General features: G+C 37.1%; 3 protein-coding genes and 1 long non-coding RNA gene across 5 annotated transcripts; all 4 read left to right on the top strand.

Annotated features, from left to right (window-relative positions):
* Positions 1–2,648: 2,648 nt before the first annotated feature.
* LOC105192472 (uncharacterized transmembrane protein DDB_G0289901) lies at positions 2,649–13,499 on the top strand. Of its 2 annotated transcripts, XM_025304036.1 has the most exons (8): positions 2,649–3,213; positions 3,348–3,406; positions 6,914–7,103; positions 8,102–8,472; positions 9,764–9,841; positions 9,929–10,139; positions 11,742–11,971; positions 12,576–13,499. In XM_025304036.1, the coding sequence occupies exons 2-8, from the start codon at positions 3,362–3,364 to the stop codon at positions 12,627–12,629; spliced, it is 1,179 nt and encodes a 392-aa protein (XP_025159821.1). In that variant the 5' UTR covers positions 2,649–3,213; positions 3,348–3,361; the 3' UTR covers positions 12,630–13,499. The 2 variants fall into 2 exon arrangements, with proteins under 2 accessions (XP_025159821.1, XP_019701234.2); XM_019845675.2 differs by lacking the exon at positions 2,649–3,213 and having other exon boundaries at positions 3,252–3,406.
* Positions 13,500–15,865: 2,366 nt separating this feature from the next.
* Positions 15,866–18,605, top strand: LOC105192458 (uncharacterized). The gene is made up of 3 exons (XM_011156621.3): positions 15,866–16,175; positions 17,059–17,415; positions 18,152–18,605. The coding sequence occupies exons 1-3, from the start codon at positions 16,014–16,016 to the stop codon at positions 18,236–18,238; spliced, it is 606 nt and encodes a 201-aa protein (XP_011154923.1). The 5' UTR covers positions 15,866–16,013; the 3' UTR covers positions 18,239–18,605.
* A 199-nt stretch (positions 18,606–18,804) lies between these two features.
* On the top strand, positions 18,805–20,344 carry LOC105192475 (uncharacterized). Its single transcript, XM_025304058.1, has 3 exons — positions 18,805–19,035; positions 19,121–19,195; positions 20,044–20,344. Exons 1-3 carry the CDS (start codon positions 18,964–18,966, stop codon positions 20,242–20,244), a joined length of 348 nt encoding a protein of 115 aa, XP_025159843.1. The 5' UTR covers positions 18,805–18,963; the 3' UTR covers positions 20,245–20,344.
* Positions 20,345–20,543: 199 nt separating this feature from the next.
* Positions 20,544–21,672, top strand: LOC112589699 (uncharacterized). The gene is made up of 3 exons (XR_003113710.1): positions 20,544–20,633; positions 20,721–20,803; positions 20,880–21,672. It is a non-coding gene; the product is annotated as an uncharacterized LOC112589699 (long non-coding RNA).
* Positions 21,673–22,508: the final 836 nt, after the last annotated feature.

Genomic DNA, 22,508 nt, shown 5'->3' with positions numbered 1-22,508 from the left:
TAATATTTAAGAAAAGTAATGATCAGTGAATATCTCGAAAGTGATGCCATTTATAAACAAAATGATATAGTTGTTTTATGTCTCCCTTAAAATCATATAACTTTCGTCTGAAACGTTTTTTTCTAAAATGCTTAGTTTTAGAGATATTTCACCATCCTAGTACTTTTTATATACTCTGTATAATTGAGTGGGAAAAAGAACCGCATATTTACTAGCTACAAAAGCTTGTAGCTTGTAGTAAAGCTACAAAAGCCACAAACGAAGGTTGAAAGCCACCGAAGACAATACATATTCATACAACACGCACGCATGTCTACAAAAGACTTCGGAAATGTGTTTTGAACCTTCTAAGACGATATTGATAGTCTAGACAATTTGGAATTTTTATAAGTTTACTTTCAAATACAGCGGAGGTATCCATTTTATTGATTGCATAACATTTTAAAATAAAGTTGATGGCATCTTAAATATCAAATCAGTTCGTGTGAATACCATTTTAATGTTCTCACATTATAACATAATAAAGCTATAGATACACAGATGTTTTTATATTTAAATATGATTATTTTTATATCTGGCGCAAAAATGTATTACGAGCTAGTTTTCTGATGAAATATGAAAGACTAAGAAATTCCGATTAAAATATTAGAATTCTATGTTTAAGTTTCAACCACAAGTTTTAATAACTTAGAATAAATTCTGATAAGTTAAATTGGAATTTTTATATCGTTTATATTTCATCAGAAAATTGCTTAATCGCGGATATATCTTTAAAATATTTAATATAAGATAACATCTTGATGTTCTTGAAATGCCATCTAAAACAATAGCCCAGATAATAAATAATAATCGTAATATTGTAATCTTCACTGAAAAATAATAACACTACGTACATATATTTGTTATTTCTGCATGAAGTTATAAGAGACGAACAAATTTCCGACGCAAAGTTACTGCTCAATCTTTTTATTTGAAACATTCCTTTGTATTTTTAAATAAATACTGTTAAATTTTGTTTTATAAAATACGCATCGGTCTCACATAGTGTTTTATATTTAGTTAAGAGAAGTTAATTGAGAGAAGAGAAGGAGTTTCATATGTTTAATTAATAAGAAAATGACGGAAATTGATTGGTTGAAGTTCAAGGAAACTGCGCGGCAAAATAATATTTATTTCTAAGTATCGATGATTTACATCAGGTACATAAAACCTGCTCGCCCCATTTAACGATCGAATGACGATATGTAAATGAAAATAAAAAATGAGAGAGAAAAACGGCGCAAAAGCACTACTGAGATTCTTGATAAGTGTTGTGAGAATCTTAGAGCCATCGCGGAATGAACGAAAATAAATTGAAACGACATTAGCATAATGCGCGTTTAGTGTATAGGCGGTAATGCGATTGAAAATTCACTCGCTAACGTCACGAAGGAGAAGACATGTTTCGTCAGCGGTCATCATGCAAAGATAGCTTCGAACAGGTCAAGGTGCGACTTCACTATGACGCTATTAACGCAGACTGCTTCCTGGCAAGTTGTTCGAAACCGAGTATGTTTTCGCCCATTTGCGGTCATTTGCGGTTATTTTTAATAAAACCTCCGAAGCGCAGTCAGCTTCAGTAATTTCATGAACAATGGAAAATAATATGTGAAAATGTACGTAGAAATGAAAGATGCGAGAAACCTGTGAAAATGTGTTCTACACTCGATTCAAGCATTGCCCCGTTCAGCATGCCTACAAGCGCCTACAGAAATAAATAACCGATCTTGAAGAGCGTATTCTACACACCGTAAAGATGAAAAAAGATCATGAGTTTAGAAATTGCTGTCTCTTCGAAGTTGGTGTTCTCGGCAGTAGACAAATCGGATACACATTAATAAATAACAAAATACGCAACAAAGTAATCAGCCCGCTGATTTGATATTTAATTTGAAGCAAGATTGTAGAGATACTTAAAATCTGGAAAACTAAAAACTTGCGACACGTATTCCCGTCCAAGATTGCTCATTAACCGATCATGGATGATTAATGGCAGAAGTTAATGATTGACCGGCCTATTAAGTCTGAAACGCCCTGTACTGGCCAGCACAAGTCGAACCTTGACCTTTTTGCTCGATTTTCGCATTATAATGCAAGAAACTCGTGCGCCACACGTGCTAAAATTCGCGCCGTACGCGTCGCTCGTCGTCGCGCGGTCATTTCATACTTAGATAATATTTTTTAATTTACTTAGATAATATTATTACTTAGATAATACTTAGATAATATTTTTTATATGAATTTCAAATCGACGACGGAAGCGCAGCACGCAGAGACGTGAGTCGGCTGTTACAATAACAGCGTATAAATTTAGCTGTAACGACTCACGCGGTGATCGACTGTCGCAAATCGTTGTAAAATACTTCGTAGAATCACACGCGAGAAGAAAATTTGTTTAATCGAATGTCACATGTGAGAAATATGCATGACTCCCGTGAGATCGTCGTCGTCGTCGTCGTCGTCTAAAAAGAGATCGACAAGAAACACGAATTAACATACACGATATACCCGGATCGGCAGCCGATTGGCGGCCGATCAATTATGGTGCACCAATAAGCTGATCTGATTATGTCACGGCACCATTGTACAGTACTTTATATAATTCTGCCTGGTAGTCTGCCATCAGTCTTTCTCAAGTCACGTAACCGTCGCTTCGACGTGTCGTTCGAGCGGCGTTTCGTCGGATTCCACATACGTCGAATTTCGCCGATTGCGACTTCGGCCAAGTATTCTTTATCACTACAACATACAACGCACATTTCGCCGACATATTGCGCTTCCCTTCTCTTCTCGTCACACTCTCTCGATCACACAAATAACGGCGAACGGCTGCCGTGGATCGCGGGGGAACGCGATTCTTACGTCGAATGATTATTTGTCATGTGAAATTGTCGTCGCGCTAATCGCCTGCTCCGGGAAACGTCGAGAAGCGGCACACCGGATATCGACCGGAGTTTTTCTTCGCCGAGCTGCACGCATTAGTCGCATCAATCGTTCATTCGTGGCGGAAAAAAAAAATTCATTGAAATATTAGTCATCTGAAATTTCCACGGTACGACGCGGTTGGACTCTGTTCAACTGGTCCGTTTCCACATCGCAGTCCAAGCGTCCTCCTGGGCCGTTTGGCGAACGAACGATACGGATCTCGTCGAGCCTTACCCCTTCCATCAGCAGGTGAGTAAGAGATGCCCAACGGTCAAGCTGAGAAACCACTGCCTACCTGCCTACCTACAGCCTCAGTTCCCCGTCAGTAAACGCGAAGATGTCGTTTGGCGTGGTAGCTCACTATCTGTTTATCATTTGCGTAGCGCTCGCTAACGGGATGCCGCAAAACGATGACGCGACGTCCCAGGAGAGGTCCGGCCTGGTAAGTTCAACATCTCTGCCCATTCACGCGTTCTTCTTGCCGCAAATTCCTTCAAGTTCTTCTGACGGAGAATCGCGACTACATTTATCCGTAAAACATAAAACATTGAAAGGGAGGAAGAGACGAAACATTTTTTTTTATAAAAATGCATCTTATTTGTGTGTGACTTTTATTATTTACTTATTTGTGTGTGTGTGTGTGTATGTGTGTGTGTTACAGATGTATCGCACGTAATTTGTGTTGTAACGTAATTTTAATACACTATAGGTTTCGTTATAAATAATCTCGGATTCTTCGGGCACAACGAAATCTCTGTGTTTGTATGTCATTTCAAATTTATGATGCAACGTGTGGGTTTCCGCAAAACTTCACAATGACGTAGAAATATATCGAAGATACCGGAAAGTCTTTTCCTATTTCAAAGCCTTCAATTTCCGTGGTTCTTAACTTTAATCCAGAATTGATTTAAATTCCAGGTTAGTTAACGACATTTCTTTATTGTGTATATCAACTTTCATTAAGATCGAGCTTATTCTCAGAAAATGGCAGCGTTTGACCAATAAAGTGAAGAGCACGGAAAGACGAAAAGACTCTTTCCGGCACCTCTAATAGAATCATTTTATTTTATGAAAAATGCGGGGTTACTTATTGGCTAACACAATAGGTACTATTGTTTGTGTAGGAACATGAACGATGCAGACACCAAAGGTAAATTTTCACTATCTACCGCGTATTAACATCGCCGAGATCCCGTAACGTCGTATGAGATAAACCGCGCAATATACTATTACGTGTTTTGCACACGGTTGCGTACAAGACGAGACGAGAAATCGCCTCTCGCCGGACGTTTCGTTCGTCGCTCGTATCCCTAGCGGTCAATTACGTGAAGCCTGCGTACGCTAGCAGATAAAAATGAGATATATTATGAAACAGCATGCGGCGGAGGCTGCTGAAATCGCAAAGACCTAGCCAATATATCGATGCCGAATATGAAAATTTGATAACAGGTGCTTTCGATACGTTATTCAGTATATTTATGAAAGAGACGGTGATGTCCTTGCGATTTTGTTTATACCGCATCTCGTCTGAAGCGAGTATTCTACATTGCATCGCGATTTAATGAGCCTGTTTGATGACGGGCCATTATTATAATCGCGAGCATAGTTATATTCCGCGTAAATAACGTCACTCGGGCGTCATCGTGAGCGGCTATTAAATGTAGTTAAGAAGTGGGAATGCGAAGAGAAAGATTACGCCGCGCGAGAATATATAATGCGTGATCCAGAAAGGCGTGGACTGATTCTAATTGGTCCGAGAGGAAAAATACGCGAGGAAAAGTTGCAGCTTATGCCGGTTAGATAACCATCCAAGGTGGCTTCTTAATGTGCCGGCGGGAGAAAGGATCGCGGAAGCGTTACGATGTAGCATGAAATTGAATTTATCATCAATGTCGGACGGCTACAGCGTACCGTTGTGTTGTCACAAAATCTTTGTTCCCTCTTTGCGAAGTTGAAAATGAGGCAAACTAAGAGACGACAGTAAATGGCGGATGGGGAGAATTTTTTAGTATAAATTACTGCAGACATTTGTAACTCAGGAACTCATCAACATTTTCCCTTAATTTATTATCCTTTCATTTCGTACGTGCCATTTATATTTTAAGAACTGAACTGTTACAAAATTTACTATACTTTTTTATGCCTTTAAAATGTCTTGCCATGTTTTATAAGAACAATATTAAAATAAAAAAAAAATTACTTGAAAATTTTATTGAAAAGTTGAAAGACTCTGTCGTGTGTGCTTTTAGAAAATTTATTGTCTTCCTCTCTCCTTGACAAAATGAACCTTATTGATAATTTAGTTCTGCTCAACTATAAAAAACATGATGAGACTTAAAAATGTTGTACAAACAGAATATATAATAATTAATATATAATATATATATTAGTATATTAATATATTATACAACATTTTTAAGTCCTATCATGTTTTTTATAGTTGAATTAATTGTATAGTTGTATTAATATATTAATATATTAACATATTAATATATAATATATTAATTAATATATAATAGTCCGTACACTCACCGTCATTGATAATTTTGTAACAACCGTAACGAGGTAACAAAAGTCTGCTTTAAAAAAGAACCTCCGCAAGAAAGATCGATTTTTCGCCCGTTTTTCGGTCCTCGATTTTGGAATCGAATTTTATGCCAAAAGATAGTTCATGATGAAACATTAATTACAGTAAAGTTTTACGTTGAGCATACGATTGGTTTCAAAGATGTAGAGGGTCAAAGTGGTCACTACTTACTAAGAAAGTATGACACTAATAATGCTTTATCGCACGAAATTTTGCAAAATTCGGTACCTGTGGGTTCTTTGACTTGTTGATTATGAATCTGATGTCAGATTTTAAAAATTCAAGATGGCAGGTGTAACATGGCGGACACACATAGTGAAACAATCATTTACTTTTATTGGAACTGTTATGTTGTACACATTTCCTTAGTAGGTTGTGATCACTTTGACCTTCTATATCTCTGAAACCAATCGTGAATATGCTCAATGTAAAACTTTTTTGTGATTACTGTCTTATCATGAGCTATCATTTCGCATAAAATTTAATTTAAAAATCGGGGTCTGAAAAACAGGCATTTTTTGGAGGTTCTTTGCTATGTCGTTTAACTGAATAAACTTGACTAACAGTCTCTTCTTTTACTACTTAAAACCACTACTACTTAAAAAACACGACAAAATTATAGTTTTAGAACAAAATAGATAATAAAATGCCAGAAGAAAAAAAACATCCGTGTATGCAACTGTAACGTTTATCATAAATCTTCAACCTGTCGCGGTGACACGAAGTTTCCATTTGATGACATTGCAATGCGCAGCGTATTGAGAACTATGCCGTTCGCTTACGGTTATCACGCTCGTTATTCAGTTGTCACATTATTAACATACCTGGACATTCTTGAACTGATGCTCAAAGCTAAAAGTAAATATAATCGCGGCTAATGACCGCTTCGCAAATTTCAATATCGATGTCGTCGTAATCTAATTGTAAGCTGGGCATCCGCGTTTCGTCTCTTTCGGCTCGATTTGCTCCATTTGTGCAATGCCCGGCGCAAAAATATCCACGGGAAATTGTTGTATCATGCAACGTTACAGTGACTAGTTTCGAAATTAGCCGAAGCACTCAAACGTTAGCGATTGATGAAACTCACACGCGACGAGCTTGAGAGAGAAAAATACTTGTGTCTTGCGGCGGAGAGTAGACCGGAACATGATGGAAATTGCATTGTCGCGCACGATTTACAGACGGAACGTGTAGCAGAGAGAGAGAGAGAGAGAGAGAGAGAGAGAGAATATTGACGTGTCTCGTAGAATCTCGCGAGAAGTTACTATTTACGCGACACAACGTGTGCAATCACTATCTTGCCAATTCCGCCGAGTATTTCCGGTCATGACTCAACCTTCTTCGATGGTTGTTTCTCCACAGCCGTTCCTGCAATTCACTGACAAAGGCATCCGAGTGAACTTCGCCGGATACCATGCTGAAGCTGGTCTCGGCGGTCTCCTCAGGGGTGCTGGAACGGGCGGAGGACTTCACGCAAGCGTGGGCACCCCGTGGGGCGCACACGCAGGAGCTGGACTAGGCGGCCAAGTAAGCGGGGAGGAAGGCACTGTCGGTTAGTAGTAGCAGATACGAAAAGGAAATAACAACAATAATAGGTTAAACTCGGGTAAGATGGCGTCACATACGAGAAAGATGGCCGTAGGCTGTAATTTCTCAATGACTTTTTGTCGACGTTTTCAGAGATAATTGATATATTTATTATACAGTACTTTATGTGCATGCACTATAAAAATAATAACATTGTGTGAATATTATTTCATGGCCAGCTCTTACCTGAGTTTACTTTGATAATAAATTTATTGAATGTATTATGTATGGTGTATATACGTGAAAAATTGGAGTATTACGTGCAAACTTTTTCAATAGCTGGCATCTCGGAAACTGTTGACACTACCTTGACATCTTCGCTTCGAGGGCGGAATAATGGGCCTGCATTGCCTCGAGAAAATGTATCGAATTTTAAAAGTGCCGCGATTTTCTGAAGTAATGATACCTAATAATAGGAACCCAAGCGGCGAGACAGTATCGTGAAATACAATTTTATAGAAATATTACAAGGATAACAGTCGCCAATTTTGCGTCTCCTTTCACGAAATATTTTGTGTAAAATATACAACAAATGGTCGCTTGAGCACGCTTACTAATGGATGCTCCAACATCATTGAGTCTCTCAAAGTATTATATTTAAAACACTCTCTTGCAAGAAAAATTTCAAATGTTGTTATTAATTTCTGACAAGGTGAATTTTCACCTATAATTTTCTTAATTTTTTTGAATGTACATGAACTATAAATATTTGGTAAAAATGTGTAGCGATGTGTAAAATATTTTTAAATTATACAATCTTTGAAAGGAAAAGAATCTTTCGTTGTAAAAAAAACTTTTATTTGAGCATAGACGCTGTAAGATATTTATGAACATTATAAATCCTAACAGGACACCGCCATGTGATGTGCTGCTATCTAGTGGCAACAGTTAAAAAATACTGGATGAATTTTCACCCATCCTTAGTGTTTAAGAATTAATAAATAACAATAACAACAATTTCAGGTGGCGGACTGTACGCTCGCGCCGGCCTCGGCAACGGCAGGCCGGAAGCCGCGGCCGGTCTCGGAGGCAGATTGGACGGCAGCGGACGGTCGGTGAATCCGATTGCCGGTGGCATGTACGCAGGTGCAACACCGGGCGGCGGCCTCGGGACCGGCGTGTTCCTCGGCGGAGGTGTCGGCAAGAACGGCGATATCCCATTTGCAGCCCCGAGCGACGTGTCCTACACCGGTTTTGGCGACAGTCCGCAAGCAGCTGGCGCGACGACGACGGAGAAGACCGATGCGGCCGCAAGCGCGTCCAGTGAAGCGAAGGCGACGAGGGGCCGCACGAACATTCAGATCATTCCGTCGAGATCGAGGAAGGAGAAAGAGGTTCCGTTCAATGAAATGTAGCTCCGCGTCGGCGAGCCGTCTCTTATGAACGGCGGCCGCGATACTTTGATTCTCTCTACCTCTCGAGTACAGCCAAAAACTATACACCCAAAAAATAGTATTCTATTTGTAAAGTGATTTTTCTTATAGTCTCATATTCTAAGAGAAGCCTTTTACAGGAAAAGGCTTCCTCTTTCGATCAAGCGATTAATCGTGAAGCACTCATCTAAAATTTATTAGATATTATTCTAACTGTTTTCCTCTTATTTCAAGAGGATTTCCTCTTATACCAATTAATATTCCTCCTATATGAAGAGGAATATGTTGACTCGAATGTCGACTTCTTTTGTTCAGTCATACTCTATTTCCAGATATGAACGAATAAATAACCATATGCTCATGGCTCAGAATATTTGGAACGCTTTCTAAAGAAGGTATGTGTGTTGCTGTAACATATAATGAAAATAACTTAGACATATTTGGTCAAATACAGTTTATAATCTATTGCAAGAAGTTGAATAATGTATTCTTTTTTTAACTATGTTTCATACAATTGGTTATGACGAACATCTTTGTAGCTATGAAGTTCACAACAAAACTGATTGGAAATTTATTTATTATAAAGATTTAATTTTATTCATGCCTACTTATTGTAGAACCGGAGCCAGAGGTACATATATATATATATATATTACTTTTCGTTATACATTATAATAATTTTTTCAAATTAACTGGTATAACCAGTAAGAATAAATAATAATCCTCTTAAAAAAGATTAAATAATTGGCGTATAAGAGAAAATTTATATTAAAATCAATGAGATTTACATTATACATATAACATATAATCTCTCTAACTTTAAGAATAATGTTTATAATATTTTCCTCTTAATCTTAGAGGAATCCTCTTGAAACCATACATAAGAATAAAATCTTCTAAAAATTAGATGATTCTGCTTGTTCTGAAATTACTTTTTTTTGGGTGTAACTCTTGCTAGCCGAGCGAGCAAAAGTCGAGTCCGCCGAGCGCGCATTTTCCGTAGTCTAGTCGTCGTTTGGGGAAAATGGCGTTGCGCCGACAACGGTCGTAGTCCCATTAAGCTTTCGTTAATCAGTTATACGTACATGTTATGTAATTGCCAATAAAAGCGTACGAACTTTGCACGAACTTCACGAGTCGGATTCTCTTGGCACTAACACTTGGCGTTAATCGCATAATACCGTCGCCGTAACAAACGCACTTGTGCGAGGCAGTACAGGGTGTTTAAAACGAAAATCTGTCATGAATGCAGAAAGTGGCGGTCGAAGCTGCCGCGCTGCCAGCCAACGCAGCCGCAGCGGACATTAAAGCCGAGCCGAAGAACAACGAGGTGAGCATTGCCGATTGGCGGTGATTAACGCGATTGCGAATATTCGACGACACAAGTGACGAGAGTAATTGTATGACACCGTGACAGGTACGGCGTGCCGTAAAGTACGCCGCGATCGTACCTCCTGTGGCGCAGCTCGACGTGGTTGGCTCGATTTCCGCGGGCGCGGTCGTGCCGGCTGTCACCGCCACGAAAACCGTCGAGAAAAACGTCCTGGTCCCCGCAGTCCCGATTCCCGCAGCCCCGCTCATTGTTCCCGTTGCGACTCAGGTCAACGCCAATGCGGCAGCAAGTGTCGGTGAGCGATTGTCTGAGGGAGGTTTCACACCTCGGCAGAGAAGCAGAAAGCAGAAAGGCAGCAGCCAGTCACAAATGGCGCTATCTGTTTCTCTCTTGCGACAGTTCTTCTCTCTGTCACTCTCTTGGCTTCTGCTGTTCTGCTTTCTGCTTTTCTGCCCAGGTGTGAATGCACCTTGAGGGAGGATTCACATCTTGGCAGAAAAGCAGAAAGTAGAAAGGCAGCACCCAGTCAGAAGTCGCGCTGATAATCTATCTCTCTCTTGCGAGAGTTTTTCTCTCTGGCACTCTCTTGGTTTCTGCTGTTCTGCTTTCTGCTTTTCTGCCAAGGTGTGAATCCGCCCTAAGGGAGGTTTCACACTCAGGGAAAAAGGCAGGAAACAGAGAAAAGCGGAACTAATCAGAACTTGCGCTGGTAATCTGTCTCTCTCTTCTATCTCTTTCGAAAGAGAAACAGATCATCAGCACGAGTTTTGATCGGTGCCTGCCTTTCTGCTTTCTGCTTTTTTCCTCGAGTCTGAATCCTCCCTTACTCTGCAAAGTTCTCCCTCCGGGGTGAAATTCGGCGTAAGAAGAACAGACTGGCTGTTTCGAACTCGAGCGGCGAATTCTGAGTCATCGAGTGAACATTTGCATTCGAAAGCGAAGAATCTAATGAATTCCATCGTTATGCATTGAAATTGACTCACTTTGACAAACAACTGAAGCATTCGTGCGGATGAAACTCGCGCAGATGAAGGGAATCCAGTTCTGAAGAAATTAAACGGTCACTCTCTTGTGATTTCGAGTGGCAATATTTTCTTCTCGAGACGGTTTCCACCTGTTTTGAGCGAGATCTCGTTCTAGGATATTCAGAGAGTCAATTTAGAGGCTCTTTAATTTTTTAGTATGAAATTCCATTCGTAAAATAAAAATCACTCAAACTTGAGTGACTCTTCTCTCAAATAAGGTAAATTCTCCACTCTGAATCATCCGATAAAATTTTTTAGAAAGGTGCGAATTTTGAATGTAGTCTATTATCACTGCAGTAGATTTATTTTAATCAACTGAAAACATTCACTCGTATCGATTAACAATTCAAGTTTAACGTCAAATTTAAACAAAATATTCGCGCTTGTGTGATTCCAGTCGGTAGTATTTCCGTCTTGAACGTTTTCAATTGGTTTGAATGGAATTTTATTTCAAGAAATATAAAGAAAACTTACTAAATTTCTTCGGTTGCGGAATTGCATTCAAAAAGCAAAGTCACTCAGCCGAGTCACTTAAAGTTCGAGATACTTCTCGCCCATGTGCAGGCTGAATTCTTCAATCGTCGAGTAAATATTTTCATTCGTAATGGAAGAAAACATTAATCGATCTAATCGATCGAAGCGTTCCTTTATATAAGTTAAATATTCGTTCATAATTGAAGTGAAACATTCGCCCTTGCGATCCCAAGCGACGAAATCTTCGCCATTACTTCAAGCAAATTTTTACAAAACGAGAGTTTTGAATGAAAGAGGAATTACATTCTGAGGAACTAATTTCAATCGAAACGTATGATAATGTATTCAATCTAAACGTATAATTTTTAGGCGTTTAGTGAACAGCCTGTTTTTTTCAGACAATAATACAGTTCCCGTTTCAAGAATCGTGTACCCCCGCTGGTACTTTAGAAAGAGATTTTGGAACGTACCCAGGAAAACGGTCTACGTTGCCCCGATAGCGACGGAGATTCAAAGCGCTTCCAACGTAAGCGGCGACCTGGCCGTCGCTAATACGGTCGCAGACGGCGGCGTTGCAGTTGTTGCGGGCAAAAGCTACAGCGGCTCGCTATTCGACGACATCTTTAACGTGAGTCCCAACGCAGAGAAATCTGCGTCGTATGAGAATTCGATTACTCGTAGCTCCGCCAGCTGTACGCCCGACGAATATCGCTAAAAATCTAGACCAGGGGTTCCCAACCGGGGGAAGGTGTTCGCACCCTCTGAGGGTGCGAAAAAACATTCTTGGGGGTGCGAGGAAAAGTGATTGTAATTAATAATGATTAACATGAATTTTGAGACAATCCAGCATTTTTACTATCAAATTAAAAAAAATGTTACTAAAATTATATATTTTTTATGTATCTGTACGTATATATTCATTACGTATCACATATGCAAAGCTTGACACTATGGATAATAATTTTATAATATTAAAATGATAGTTCATTTCTATAAAACAATACTATGTAATAATAAATTATTATATAAATTAACTTCTTACCTTAAAACCCTAACAACTAATTTTTACCATAAAACATACGAATAATTTTTTTTTCTAGGGAGTGTGAGGGTTCATTAATAATTTTTTAGGGGCACGAAATACAAGAAAAGTTTGGAAATCCTGATCTAGATAATTGTTAACGAGTCCCTCGTCGACGATAGATGATTGCTAATAAATCTCTTCCCGACAGATTCCAATTTCCACCTTGGCGGCCGTTAACCAACTGTTGAACAACGTCGGCTAAAACGTCGAGACTTCCCGTCGAAGGCGCAGGGCAATGCTCCCGATGGAAGATGGATCCATCCGTGTATTTTTTTTCTTTTTTACTTTTCTTTTTTTATAAACCCTGAGGTGTACTTGACGAACGTGTTCGTTCCTTGTCTAACCGCTTTCGGCGGATATTTGTACGCAGCCCACGAATGCCGGACATGCACGATGTCTGATCTTACGATTCCTCATACGTGACTAGATTACCGCTGGTTTCACGTGCAACAGTATTTCTTTGTCCCAGTCGCGCTCAAGGAGAACACGTTTTATATATAAGAAATAAAGCCTTATGTAAAAAACCCCTCTGTGACATCCAGTATTTTTTTATAATGCGTATATGTATTTCTTTTTTTTTACACATGCCGCGTATTATTTATCTATAATCGATGGCCTGTCTGGCTGGCGTCGAATCGTTTGAAACCGTAGAATAAAAGTCTCACACACACACACACACACATACATGTGCAATACGTTTCGAATATTATTTAAAAACTGGATTCTCTTAATGTAGCCCCGAAGGTCTTGAATATATTTTAACAACTCAAATATGTAGATTGTGCGCGCACCCTCCAAACTTCCGACTTCGAGATGCTGTCGTCATTATTCATTCTGTACGATATGTACGTGGTACGAATGTTACAAGAGGAGATTTCAAAGGAGATTTTATTGCACTGCCAAGAAGGGAGGAAACATTCGATTGTTGTCTAGTAGTCGATCATATATGGCCGCAAACATGTCCGTCGTTGGAACGTTTATTGTTATAAATGGCAAGCACGTGTTACCCTGCTCTCACAGCGAGTCGTTAAGAGTAAAAATAGTATCACGGAAGACATTAACGAGCACAATAGATAACGATAATATGACCCAGAACAATTACTGCATACCTGAGAACCATCGATATTCTGTCTCACGGATAGCTTGTAACGCGACTGACGATAACTATCGAAATTTTCGATGATTCTGTGATTTCTAAAAAAATGAATAAAAGAGAACTCTACCCACATACACACACACACACACATGTTTAGTCTTCTCTTCGCCCTTTTTTATTAATTTGCATATTTCCTTACCTTACACATACGCACGCCGTAAAAATTGTGAACTATTGATTATTTCTTCACAATTGATAATACGGCGAAAATAGCGAGTCTCAACACTTTGCCGGCAGCTGTCACGTACGCGTGACTTCGATTCAGCGCGGCAACAATGTTTCCACTATACTTCTGTTTTAACTATCCCGATTGTCTTTTCTTGACATTCTTTAATACCACCGTCGGCGAGTAGTAAAACCCGCGCGAAATTCGCCGGCGGCAGCGTAAAGGCGATGCGAGAAGTAAGCGGCCGGCAAAGTGTTAACTATTCGCTCTTCTCTTTTGCACAGGGCGTCTCATTCACGGATAGCGTCTCTGTTTCTGCAGGCACGGGTGGCGCAGGGTTTAAGAAAGTTGTTAAAGTAAAACGAAGCTCCGATATTTTCAAGCCATTTAGACTGAATGATACATCGAAAGAAATTGAAGGGATGGGTTTTAATATGGGTGGTAATTGTATTAATTATTGTCTCTATCACAAAATAAACGTTACCGGATTATATCAAACACGAATTGCAGCAGGTTTCGGGTTGGAACGTAGATTATCACTCAACGGTAGCGATGCTATAATGCAGGATGGCGGTTGGGGTATCAGATCATCAAGTGATGGTGGCTTTTTTCCGTGAAAGAGGCAGAGATGTAAAAGGAGAAATTATAAGTCAGACAGGCAGTTCTAAGGGAAGCGAAGATGTTGACGATCACGAAAAAGGGGAAGTACCAGACACGGAAATAGTAACGGTACAAAAAGTATGAACGCGACTACCAACCACGATGGAAATTTGGTAGGACATGGTAACGGGGTGATGGTAGCCGGTAAGAGCGGTTATGACCAACAGAATCAGTTTTCAAATAATTGGAAAATTTTCGGACATGGGAAATGTAGCAGCAATATCAACAAAATGTTGCAATTTATTAAATCATTCATTCGCGCTTGCGACGGCATTGTTCATTTCTTGTTGGAGGTGAATCCCGATTTTTTATACAGAATATCTTACATCGTATATTTTCTCATGTACAGATAAAACTCATGAAACTACACAGAAGAAGAAAGTTTTTTGTCACTTTGTAAAAAAACCAAAATTGTTATTAAAATATTAATTAAAGGTTTTTGGCGAATTAATAATACGATGACGTATATTGACTATCTCCTTAATTAACATCTTAGTAACATCTCAATAATTATCAGAGTTTGCAGAAAGGTAGAAAACTCTTCTCTTCTGTCTGATGAGTAGTAGATGCTAGTTGCGCACTAGTACGCATTATACCAAACACCCTATATACAAAGTTTGTAAATAGGTGTAATAAGTATATTCAACATTACAAATAGTCATTAAGCTCTTGCTAATCTGACTGGTGTATCTTCTTGGATTAAAAAGATATTCCGATCAGAACAAGAGCTTGCTAAACGCTCAATTCTAATAGTACGAATATATTATCCAATGAAAGCGAGGCTTTGAATGTTGCGTAACGTACGAATGTTTAGTTGAGAAATAGAGAGCTCTGATTCTGCAATATTGAAATGCTTTTTTTTTCTCGCAGATGAAAGAGGTCGATCTACGTAAAGTGTTATGTTTTTTTCACCTCGCAACAGCTATCTCTCGTGCCAACTAGGATGCAATATTCTGCGTACCAGACCTGCCTTCGAAAATTTTGCTTAAGGTGATGTCGTTAAATGTTACGTTTGTTGCCTCAGTAATTGACTGTATCATCCACACCGATAATATATATACCATTTCCTTCCAAGAACCTGCTGATGTGAAACTCGACATGATTTCAATATTGATCTCAATTGATTTCAATAAATGCATATTTATGACAGGTTGCTTTTTAAAACTTATTATAATTAAACGCAACTATATTTTATACTATATACTTATGTTGCATACTATGTGCATACTGTATTTTATGCTCAATAAAAAGAAGTACCATTTTTATAATGGGTGATGGAAAAAATTTCTAATGATTTTAATTCCGCCTCGATAATACCAATCGATATCCAATTCAATGCGATACTTATGCTTGCAATATGGAGAAGCACAGAAAGAGAAAGTAACACAATGTCGTAAGATGTAAGGTAAGTTCGTCACACGTCGAGAGCGAAATCCGTTAGTCGGCTGTGCGCCGTTCGATAGCGACGAACTTCGGCCGTACAAGTATTTGCCGTTAATTAATAATTTGGCTGTCTGTGAACGGATGTAACGGATTTCTATGAACAAAAGTGCGACTGAGAAATCCTTTCGTTTTCAAGTTAATATATTTTTTTTACATTGAGAATGCCAAAAGGAAGAATGTTGAGGATTTTAATTATTTTATCGTTAAGCTGCCGGTTAGATTTATCGAATGCTCGCCCTGCGGAGGAATCCACGAGACTCGGCTTCGATAACGGAGAAAATGACACAAACAACGTCTTGTCTTCAACAACGGAGCAGGGAAAGGTAAGACGTTTAACACCTGATAAAATTAAACTGAAGAAAAGTACGTGAAAATGCAAAAAAGGATCTCTCTTAGAATTCCCGCTTTACTTTATCGGCGGCTAAATAAGCTAGAAAGAAATAATTCTGAAATAAATAATAATAAAATAAGATTCGCGTTTGCGGCTTCAAACCTCTAATTACATATCTTCGCAATATCCGCCGATGTCACCGATTATCAGCAGGCAAAGTTAAAATTACCGTTTTATAGGAATAGTCGGTCAAGTGGTGGTAATTATTATATCCAGCGAAATTATCCTAATTACGATTTTGTAATAAATTTGACATATCGTCCTAACAGCTTGTTATTATTATGTTATATTATTAGGTTGTATTATTATTATATATAATAATAATAATAATTATTATTATTATATTATATCATTATTATATTAATATAAATTGTTATTATTATTATAAAACAACAAATTTAGAATGTCTCATTGTCGAGCAGAGTTAACGTAACAAAGATAAAACGTACTGTATCCACTGACATTATTTCACTGAAACAGACAATAAAATAAAAAATTTGGATTCTAAGGAGCAAGAAGAAAAGTGTCGGCTTTCATCACGATGCGTCGATATATATTTCCAGATTTAATAACATTTTACATCCCACATTTTCCAAATATTTATGTCAAACATCATTCGACACGATGGAGACGTTCCTCGCGCAAACTAAGCGACGTAATTAACGTTAACTTCATTATCGTTGTATCGTATTCCTTTGCCTTTTCCTTCCATATTCGTTACTTTTTTAGCCGCAGTTGAACATTCCCCTCGAATAACTCATGACGAGAGAATTGTGTGCACTAACACACGTACTTATCTTCTGTTTTTTACGCAGGAACTACCCCGCGAAGCTTCGAACAATGTCATACCGATAGTCACTTTGCCCGACAAGCCCAGTGTAAGTCTCAGATCTTTAACATCGGTCCGGACTACTACGCCCATCGTTTTGTTCCAACCCGTGCAGCGAGAGACGGTTCGGTTAGAAAATGATAACGAGCAAGCGATTTTTGAGAGGCCGAAGCCCGACAACATCCGACAAGCGTTGAATAGCTTCTTGAATCCCACGCCGATTGTCGACCGAATCAAAGAGGAGGAGAAATACGGTAATATGGGCGACAAGTTCGCCGGATTCAGCAGAGCGATCGTCAATGCTTACGAGAGTCTGAGCAATTTCTTGAACACAGTGGTGGACGTAAGTGTACTATGAGATAAATGATACGTCGTCAATATAACGCAAATATTAATGAAAACTTAAGGGAGTGCCAAAACACCCCCTTAAGTTTAACGAATTCCAAAAATATCGATGACGATCGTCCAAAAATTTCTCGTATATATAGATATTATTATATTAGTATATTAATATATTAGTATATTAGTATATTAGTATATATAGATATTATACACTTAAACAATTTCATATAAATTATTTCACATGAACGATCTCAAAATAAATATTCTCGTGCAGATGCCATTTTATTTTCCTATATTTAGCGGAAATCATAATCAGGCATGTGCAGAAATCATACCGCAAGTTCTCCATATGTATTTTTAAGCCTCTAAATTCAGTTGTAAAAGTACAACAATATTCTTTGATATTCCTGAGTCGAGCGCGATTACACTTTCAGTATGTACCAGTTGCCTCTTGACGTACTTTCGATACGTATAAAAACTTTTACGTCAGGCAAATCTTCATCCTGACAACTCGAGGTGTCAATTTTGAAATTTTGATCATTTTCATGGCACATTAAGCAATGCTCTAATTTCATTATGTAAGAGTGTGATTTTGTGCAATACGACGTAAATTTGCAGAAGAGGGTTAGACTTTATCTTGTCGGTAAAATTTTTAAATATTCCCTTGAGAAATTCATTTTCTTTAGCTTAATCTGGCTGCAAAGAAGAAATAGGAATAATTGCGCGTCTTTTTCCAGTTCCCTGTCCATGCCGCCAAGCAGACGTCTCGAGGAATAACGGAAACATTAAATCACCTAGGAGCACGACTCGTCGGTCTTCAATAACAAGTCTGAGGATGGTTTTCAGCAATTAAATTAATCAATGATTAATTGAACCAACAGAGTTGCCAACATAGAAAATGAAGTAGGTTATTACGTATTAAAAAAGTATATAAGAAAATTCTTTGAAGTATTCTCCCGTTGCAATTTATTATTTAAAATTGCTATCATAGTCAAGTATTAATTAGTTCTATTTTTTTATGGGATTAATAATCTTTTTGTTGTTGTCGAATGACAAATTACATAGCTAGAAATTGCTGTTGACGATTCTGTCGACTAATCATCGATTCACATACAGGCGTATACATCGATCAGAGAATATGTATAAAGTAAATAAAAAAAAACTATCGTGTGTCATTTAGAACAATGTTACTTCAAACATCCGGAACACCATATCGCTTATAACAAGCAGCAAGTATACGAAGTAGTACAAAGTAATATCAGTTGAAGGCTTTATTTAAACACTTAAAAATGGTGACTTCAACCTTCAGCACAATTTCCAGAATATGATAAGATATGGTGTCCCCTTATAAGGAATTCCCAGTTGCAAAAATATCAATGAGGAATTTCCAGTCACAACGAGAACAATTCTAACTAACGACAATTTGTCAAACGTTTTTGTTTCGCGTAGTTTTGTCGACGAATTGAACTTATTTTTAATAGAGTCGCCAAGTAAAGCGACGAAAATTCTATCGCGTAGAATATTTCTCTTTTTTATTTGACATATAATCATGGAGCTACGTATCATATTTTTATTGCTAATCTCTGGTGCGAGTGTTTTCGGAAGAACAATCCAAGATATGGTATGTATACGCCGAATACTGATACATCTTAATAGTTTCGATAATTTCGGCTTTACTATGAATAATTCCCTCACCGCGTTACTAGCAAACTTCAAATTTTGATTTGGAACACTTAAAAGAAACGGACGACGACGATAATATTGATAAAAGGGCCCGAGACGTAAGTACAAACAAAATATTTTATCATCGTAACATACTATAACAATTTTGATATTTCTGACTTCATTATGTGTTTTTTTCTCACTACATTATTAATATGACATACTCTACTAAAAATTTTCTTCTGAATATTTTCTTCTGGAAATATATACAATCTTCTATAAAAATTATACTTTTTTTAAAACTTGAAATATTTTTAACTCGTTCATTTTCAGTTTAAATAAATTACATGCATATAAAGTAATAAAATATTTTCATAATAATCTAATGTTCTTCTAGAATGATAAAAAAGCTGTTTTTAAAAAATCTTATTTTTCTATTAATATTACATGTTATTTTTAATCTTTAGGTTTAGAAAATAATCAGAGTGTTACTTGTTAACGTTAAATTCTCAACATAATTTTTGATATAAAATACTTTTAAAATACAAAGTATTTTCAATATAAAATATTTTCAAAAAGTTATTGCATTTTTTACTTTTATAAATACAAAATTTTTTTAGATCTTTCCTAAGTTTTCTCGAAAAATATTTTAATTTATTTAATTTTTGTAGTTTTTAAAAGGATTGAACTCTCGTTTGAGAGAGGCACTTCTAATAACTTTGTCTTTTATATATATTATAGAAATGACTCTCCTGGATAATAATCAAAAAATTATCACTCATTGTTCACTAAAAAATTATTAACAAAAGAAGTTTTATAAATACAGTAGCAGAGTCTGATGTAGAAAACGGGAGTATAAGCAATAGACGAGAGCTTACATATATCACAATTTCAATTTGTACTTATTTAATGAAAGATGCTTAATTGAACACAGGGCATTAATTAAATACATTTTTTTCTCGTTCAGTTTATTACGTCTAGCGATGCCGATAAGAATTTAAGTAATGAAAACGAAGAACGAAACAAACGATGTCGCTTCTATCCTAATTCGGATTCTGATTGTAGTTCTGAGAGCTTTTTTGACGAAAAAAGCAACTGTTGTATCGTAATAATTCAAAATATACAACCTCCACCAAATCCTCCACCTACTACTCCACGTAAAAAATAATATATGCTATATAGAAGATATTAGATGAGTGCAAAGTTTTGATGAGTTCCAAAAGATCTGACTGTATTTAATAGCAAAACTACAGATAATAAAAAACAATGACGATTACTTGGTAGAATGAGAATAAATCGTTTTTAATAAAATTATTTAGAATATGCATACACTTTTTTGTCACAAATTTTTTCTATTATAATTTTTGCACTCACTCAATAGATTGCTTTATTCATATCATTTATATGATTCATAATACCATTTATGCAATTTATATTCTATTATTTATGCAATTATTTTCAAAATAGCTGGAACAGATAATATAATAAAGAAGATTATTAACTTTATAAAAGAAGCAATTTTGAAGATAATATCAAATAAATTTCCTCGTCCTAAAGGTATATTGTATTAATATTATATACTGTCTAATGTAATTTATAATGATAATGCCTTTTTATACTCATAAAACCATTTTGATATCATAGGTGAAGAGTTTCCTTAAAAAATTCTCCATTACAAAATGGATACTGCTTCTTCTTCAGAAAACTAGGATTGGAAAACTCTTTACGTAAATTATAAATAGACTCTTTGACATTAAATGTTGTATTAAATATTCTTCAGCGATATTTTTTTATATTTTTCAGAATGTGGTCGCTGAAGCAAACGAGGCAATTGTTTCACAAGTTAAATAATTTCTATTATCGATGTCACAATATATCAATATCGGATGTCTTACTACAGATATCCAATTGCAATGGTCCTCATCATTATTGTGAAATGAAAAGATGTATCTCCTCATATTTGTGTTGAAAATATCATATAAAATATATTGCATACTAGCGTACTACTGTGATCAAAAAGTAAGGTGAATTTGTTTATAAAATGAAAAATCTTTATTTATTCTTCCAAATCAATTTCATCGCCTTCAAAGTACTCCCCGTCCGGCACAATGCACTTATGCCAACGTTTTTTCCAATCTTCGAAACAGTCAGAGAAGTCTTTTTCCGGGATGGCCTTCAATACTTTCTTCGATTAGGCTTTTATCTCCTCAATCGAGTCGAAACGGTGTCCCCGGAGCGGTCTTTTGAGTTTGTTGAACAGCCAGAAGTCGCACGGTGCTAAATCAGGCGAATATGGTGGTTGTGGAGCGATATGGGTCGAATTTTTGGCGAAATGTTCTCGGAGAACCAATGCAGTGTGGGACGGTGCATTATCGTGGTGCAAAAACCAAGAATTGTCTGCCCATAATTCTGGCCTCTTGAGGCGAATAGCTTCACGCAAACGACGCATAACACTCAAATAATATTCCTTGTTAACAGTTTGATTTCCTTGACGTGGCTTTCATCGGTAGATGTTGATGGTCGTCCGGGGCGCTGTTCGTTTTGAACTCGTTCTCGGCTTTCTTTGAAGTCTTTGTACCACTTGTAAACATTTTTTTGCGACATAGCCTTATCACCAAAGGCCTTCTGCAACATCCTCAACGTTTCCGCGGCAGAATATTCATTCCGCAAACAAAATTTAATGCAAATTCTTTGCTCAACAAAATCAGACATAGTAAAAATCGAAAAACTCACTTTTGTATGTTTACAAAAACACGTATAGCTCTGCAGCAATTGAATATATTGACATGAAACTCTGCATAGATGTCAAAGACAGTGCTACCAACCCACAAAAAAATAATTTCATGATTTTATAGTACCCGCGAAGTTTAAATGAAAAATTCACCTTATTTTTTGATCACAGTAGTACGTATATTGAGACAACTATTTTAGTTTAGTTCTAATAAAAGAATAGTTCTCTGAATGATTGCGAGATAAATCTCGTGCACACGGAGAAGATATCGCAGGAAAGGGTTATGTTTTAATTATATTTTAACTCATTCTTTACAAAATTTTTCGTAAAGCTAGACTATACAGATATTGTGTTAATTACTAAAAAAATAGCAAATAACAAAATACAAAGCAACAAAATATTCTAGTAATTACAATATCGCGTGTACAATATACAATAATTCCGGTCATATTCCTATATGACTCACAATTGTAAGAATCTTGCTGCAATTTTCACCACCATATTTGCTCCATGCATAAATCCACATATATTTTCCCCGCACGAAATTATTCACGCTCTCGACAAAATCACTCGCGACACAAAACGAATGATCACCGACGAAAAACTTGCGAGGACAATTTTATAAAATCGCTTGTAATTATATCGTAAGACTATGAAATAGGTGGCCGTCTTTCGAATTTTACCCTTGCGTGTTTGCTCAT

The sequence above is a fragment of the Harpegnathos saltator genome, unplaced genomic scaffold (genome assembly GCF_003227715.2).
Source record: "Harpegnathos saltator strain DR-91 unplaced genomic scaffold, Hsal_v8.6 scaffold587, whole genome shotgun sequence".
Lineage (NCBI taxonomy): Eukaryota > Metazoa > Arthropoda > Insecta > Hymenoptera > Formicidae > Harpegnathos > Harpegnathos saltator.
Note: the sequence above shows the minus strand (reverse complement) of the source record. Positions and strands in the feature narration are given on the sequence as shown.

What these genes read in the sequence shown, in the direction of transcription:
- LOC105192475 (XM_025304058.1), top strand. Translation starts at nt 18,964, where the DNA reads ATGGAGCTACGTATCATATTTTTATTGCTAATCTCTGGTGCGAGTGTT. An exon ending in GAAGAACAATCCAAGATATG is followed by an intron (nt 19,036 to 19,120) that starts GTATGTATACGC and finishes CCGCGTTACTAG; the next exon opens with CAAACTTCAAATTTTGATTT. An exon ending in TTGATAAAAGGGCCCGAGAC is followed by an intron (nt 19,196 to 20,043) that starts GTAAGTACAAAC and finishes TTTCTCGTTCAG; the next exon opens with TTTATTACGTCTAGCGATGC.
- LOC105192458 (XM_011156621.3), top strand. Translation starts at nt 16,014, where the DNA reads ATGCCAAAAGGAAGAATGTTGAGGATTTTAATTATTTTATCGTTAAGC. An exon ending in CAACAACGGAGCAGGGAAAG is followed by an intron (nt 16,176 to 17,058) that starts GTAAGACGTTTA and finishes TTTTTTACGCAG; the next exon opens with GAACTACCCCGCGAAGCTTC. An exon ending in TCTTGAACACAGTGGTGGAC is followed by an intron (nt 17,416 to 18,151) that starts GTAAGTGTACTA and finishes GTCTTTTTCCAG; the next exon opens with TTCCCTGTCCATGCCGCCAA.
- LOC105192472 (XM_019845675.2), top strand. Translation starts at nt 3,302, where the DNA reads ATGTCGTTTGGCGTGGTAGCTCACTATCTGTTTATCATTTGCGTAGCG. An exon ending in CCCAGGAGAGGTCCGGCCTG is followed by an intron (nt 3,407 to 6,913) that starts GTAAGTTCAACA and finishes GTTTCTCCACAG; the next exon opens with CCGTTCCTGCAATTCACTGA. An exon ending in GATCGAGGAAGGAGAAAGAG is followed by an intron (nt 8,473 to 9,763) that starts GTTCCGTTCAAT and finishes TCATGAATGCAG; the next exon opens with AAAGTGGCGGTCGAAGCTGC.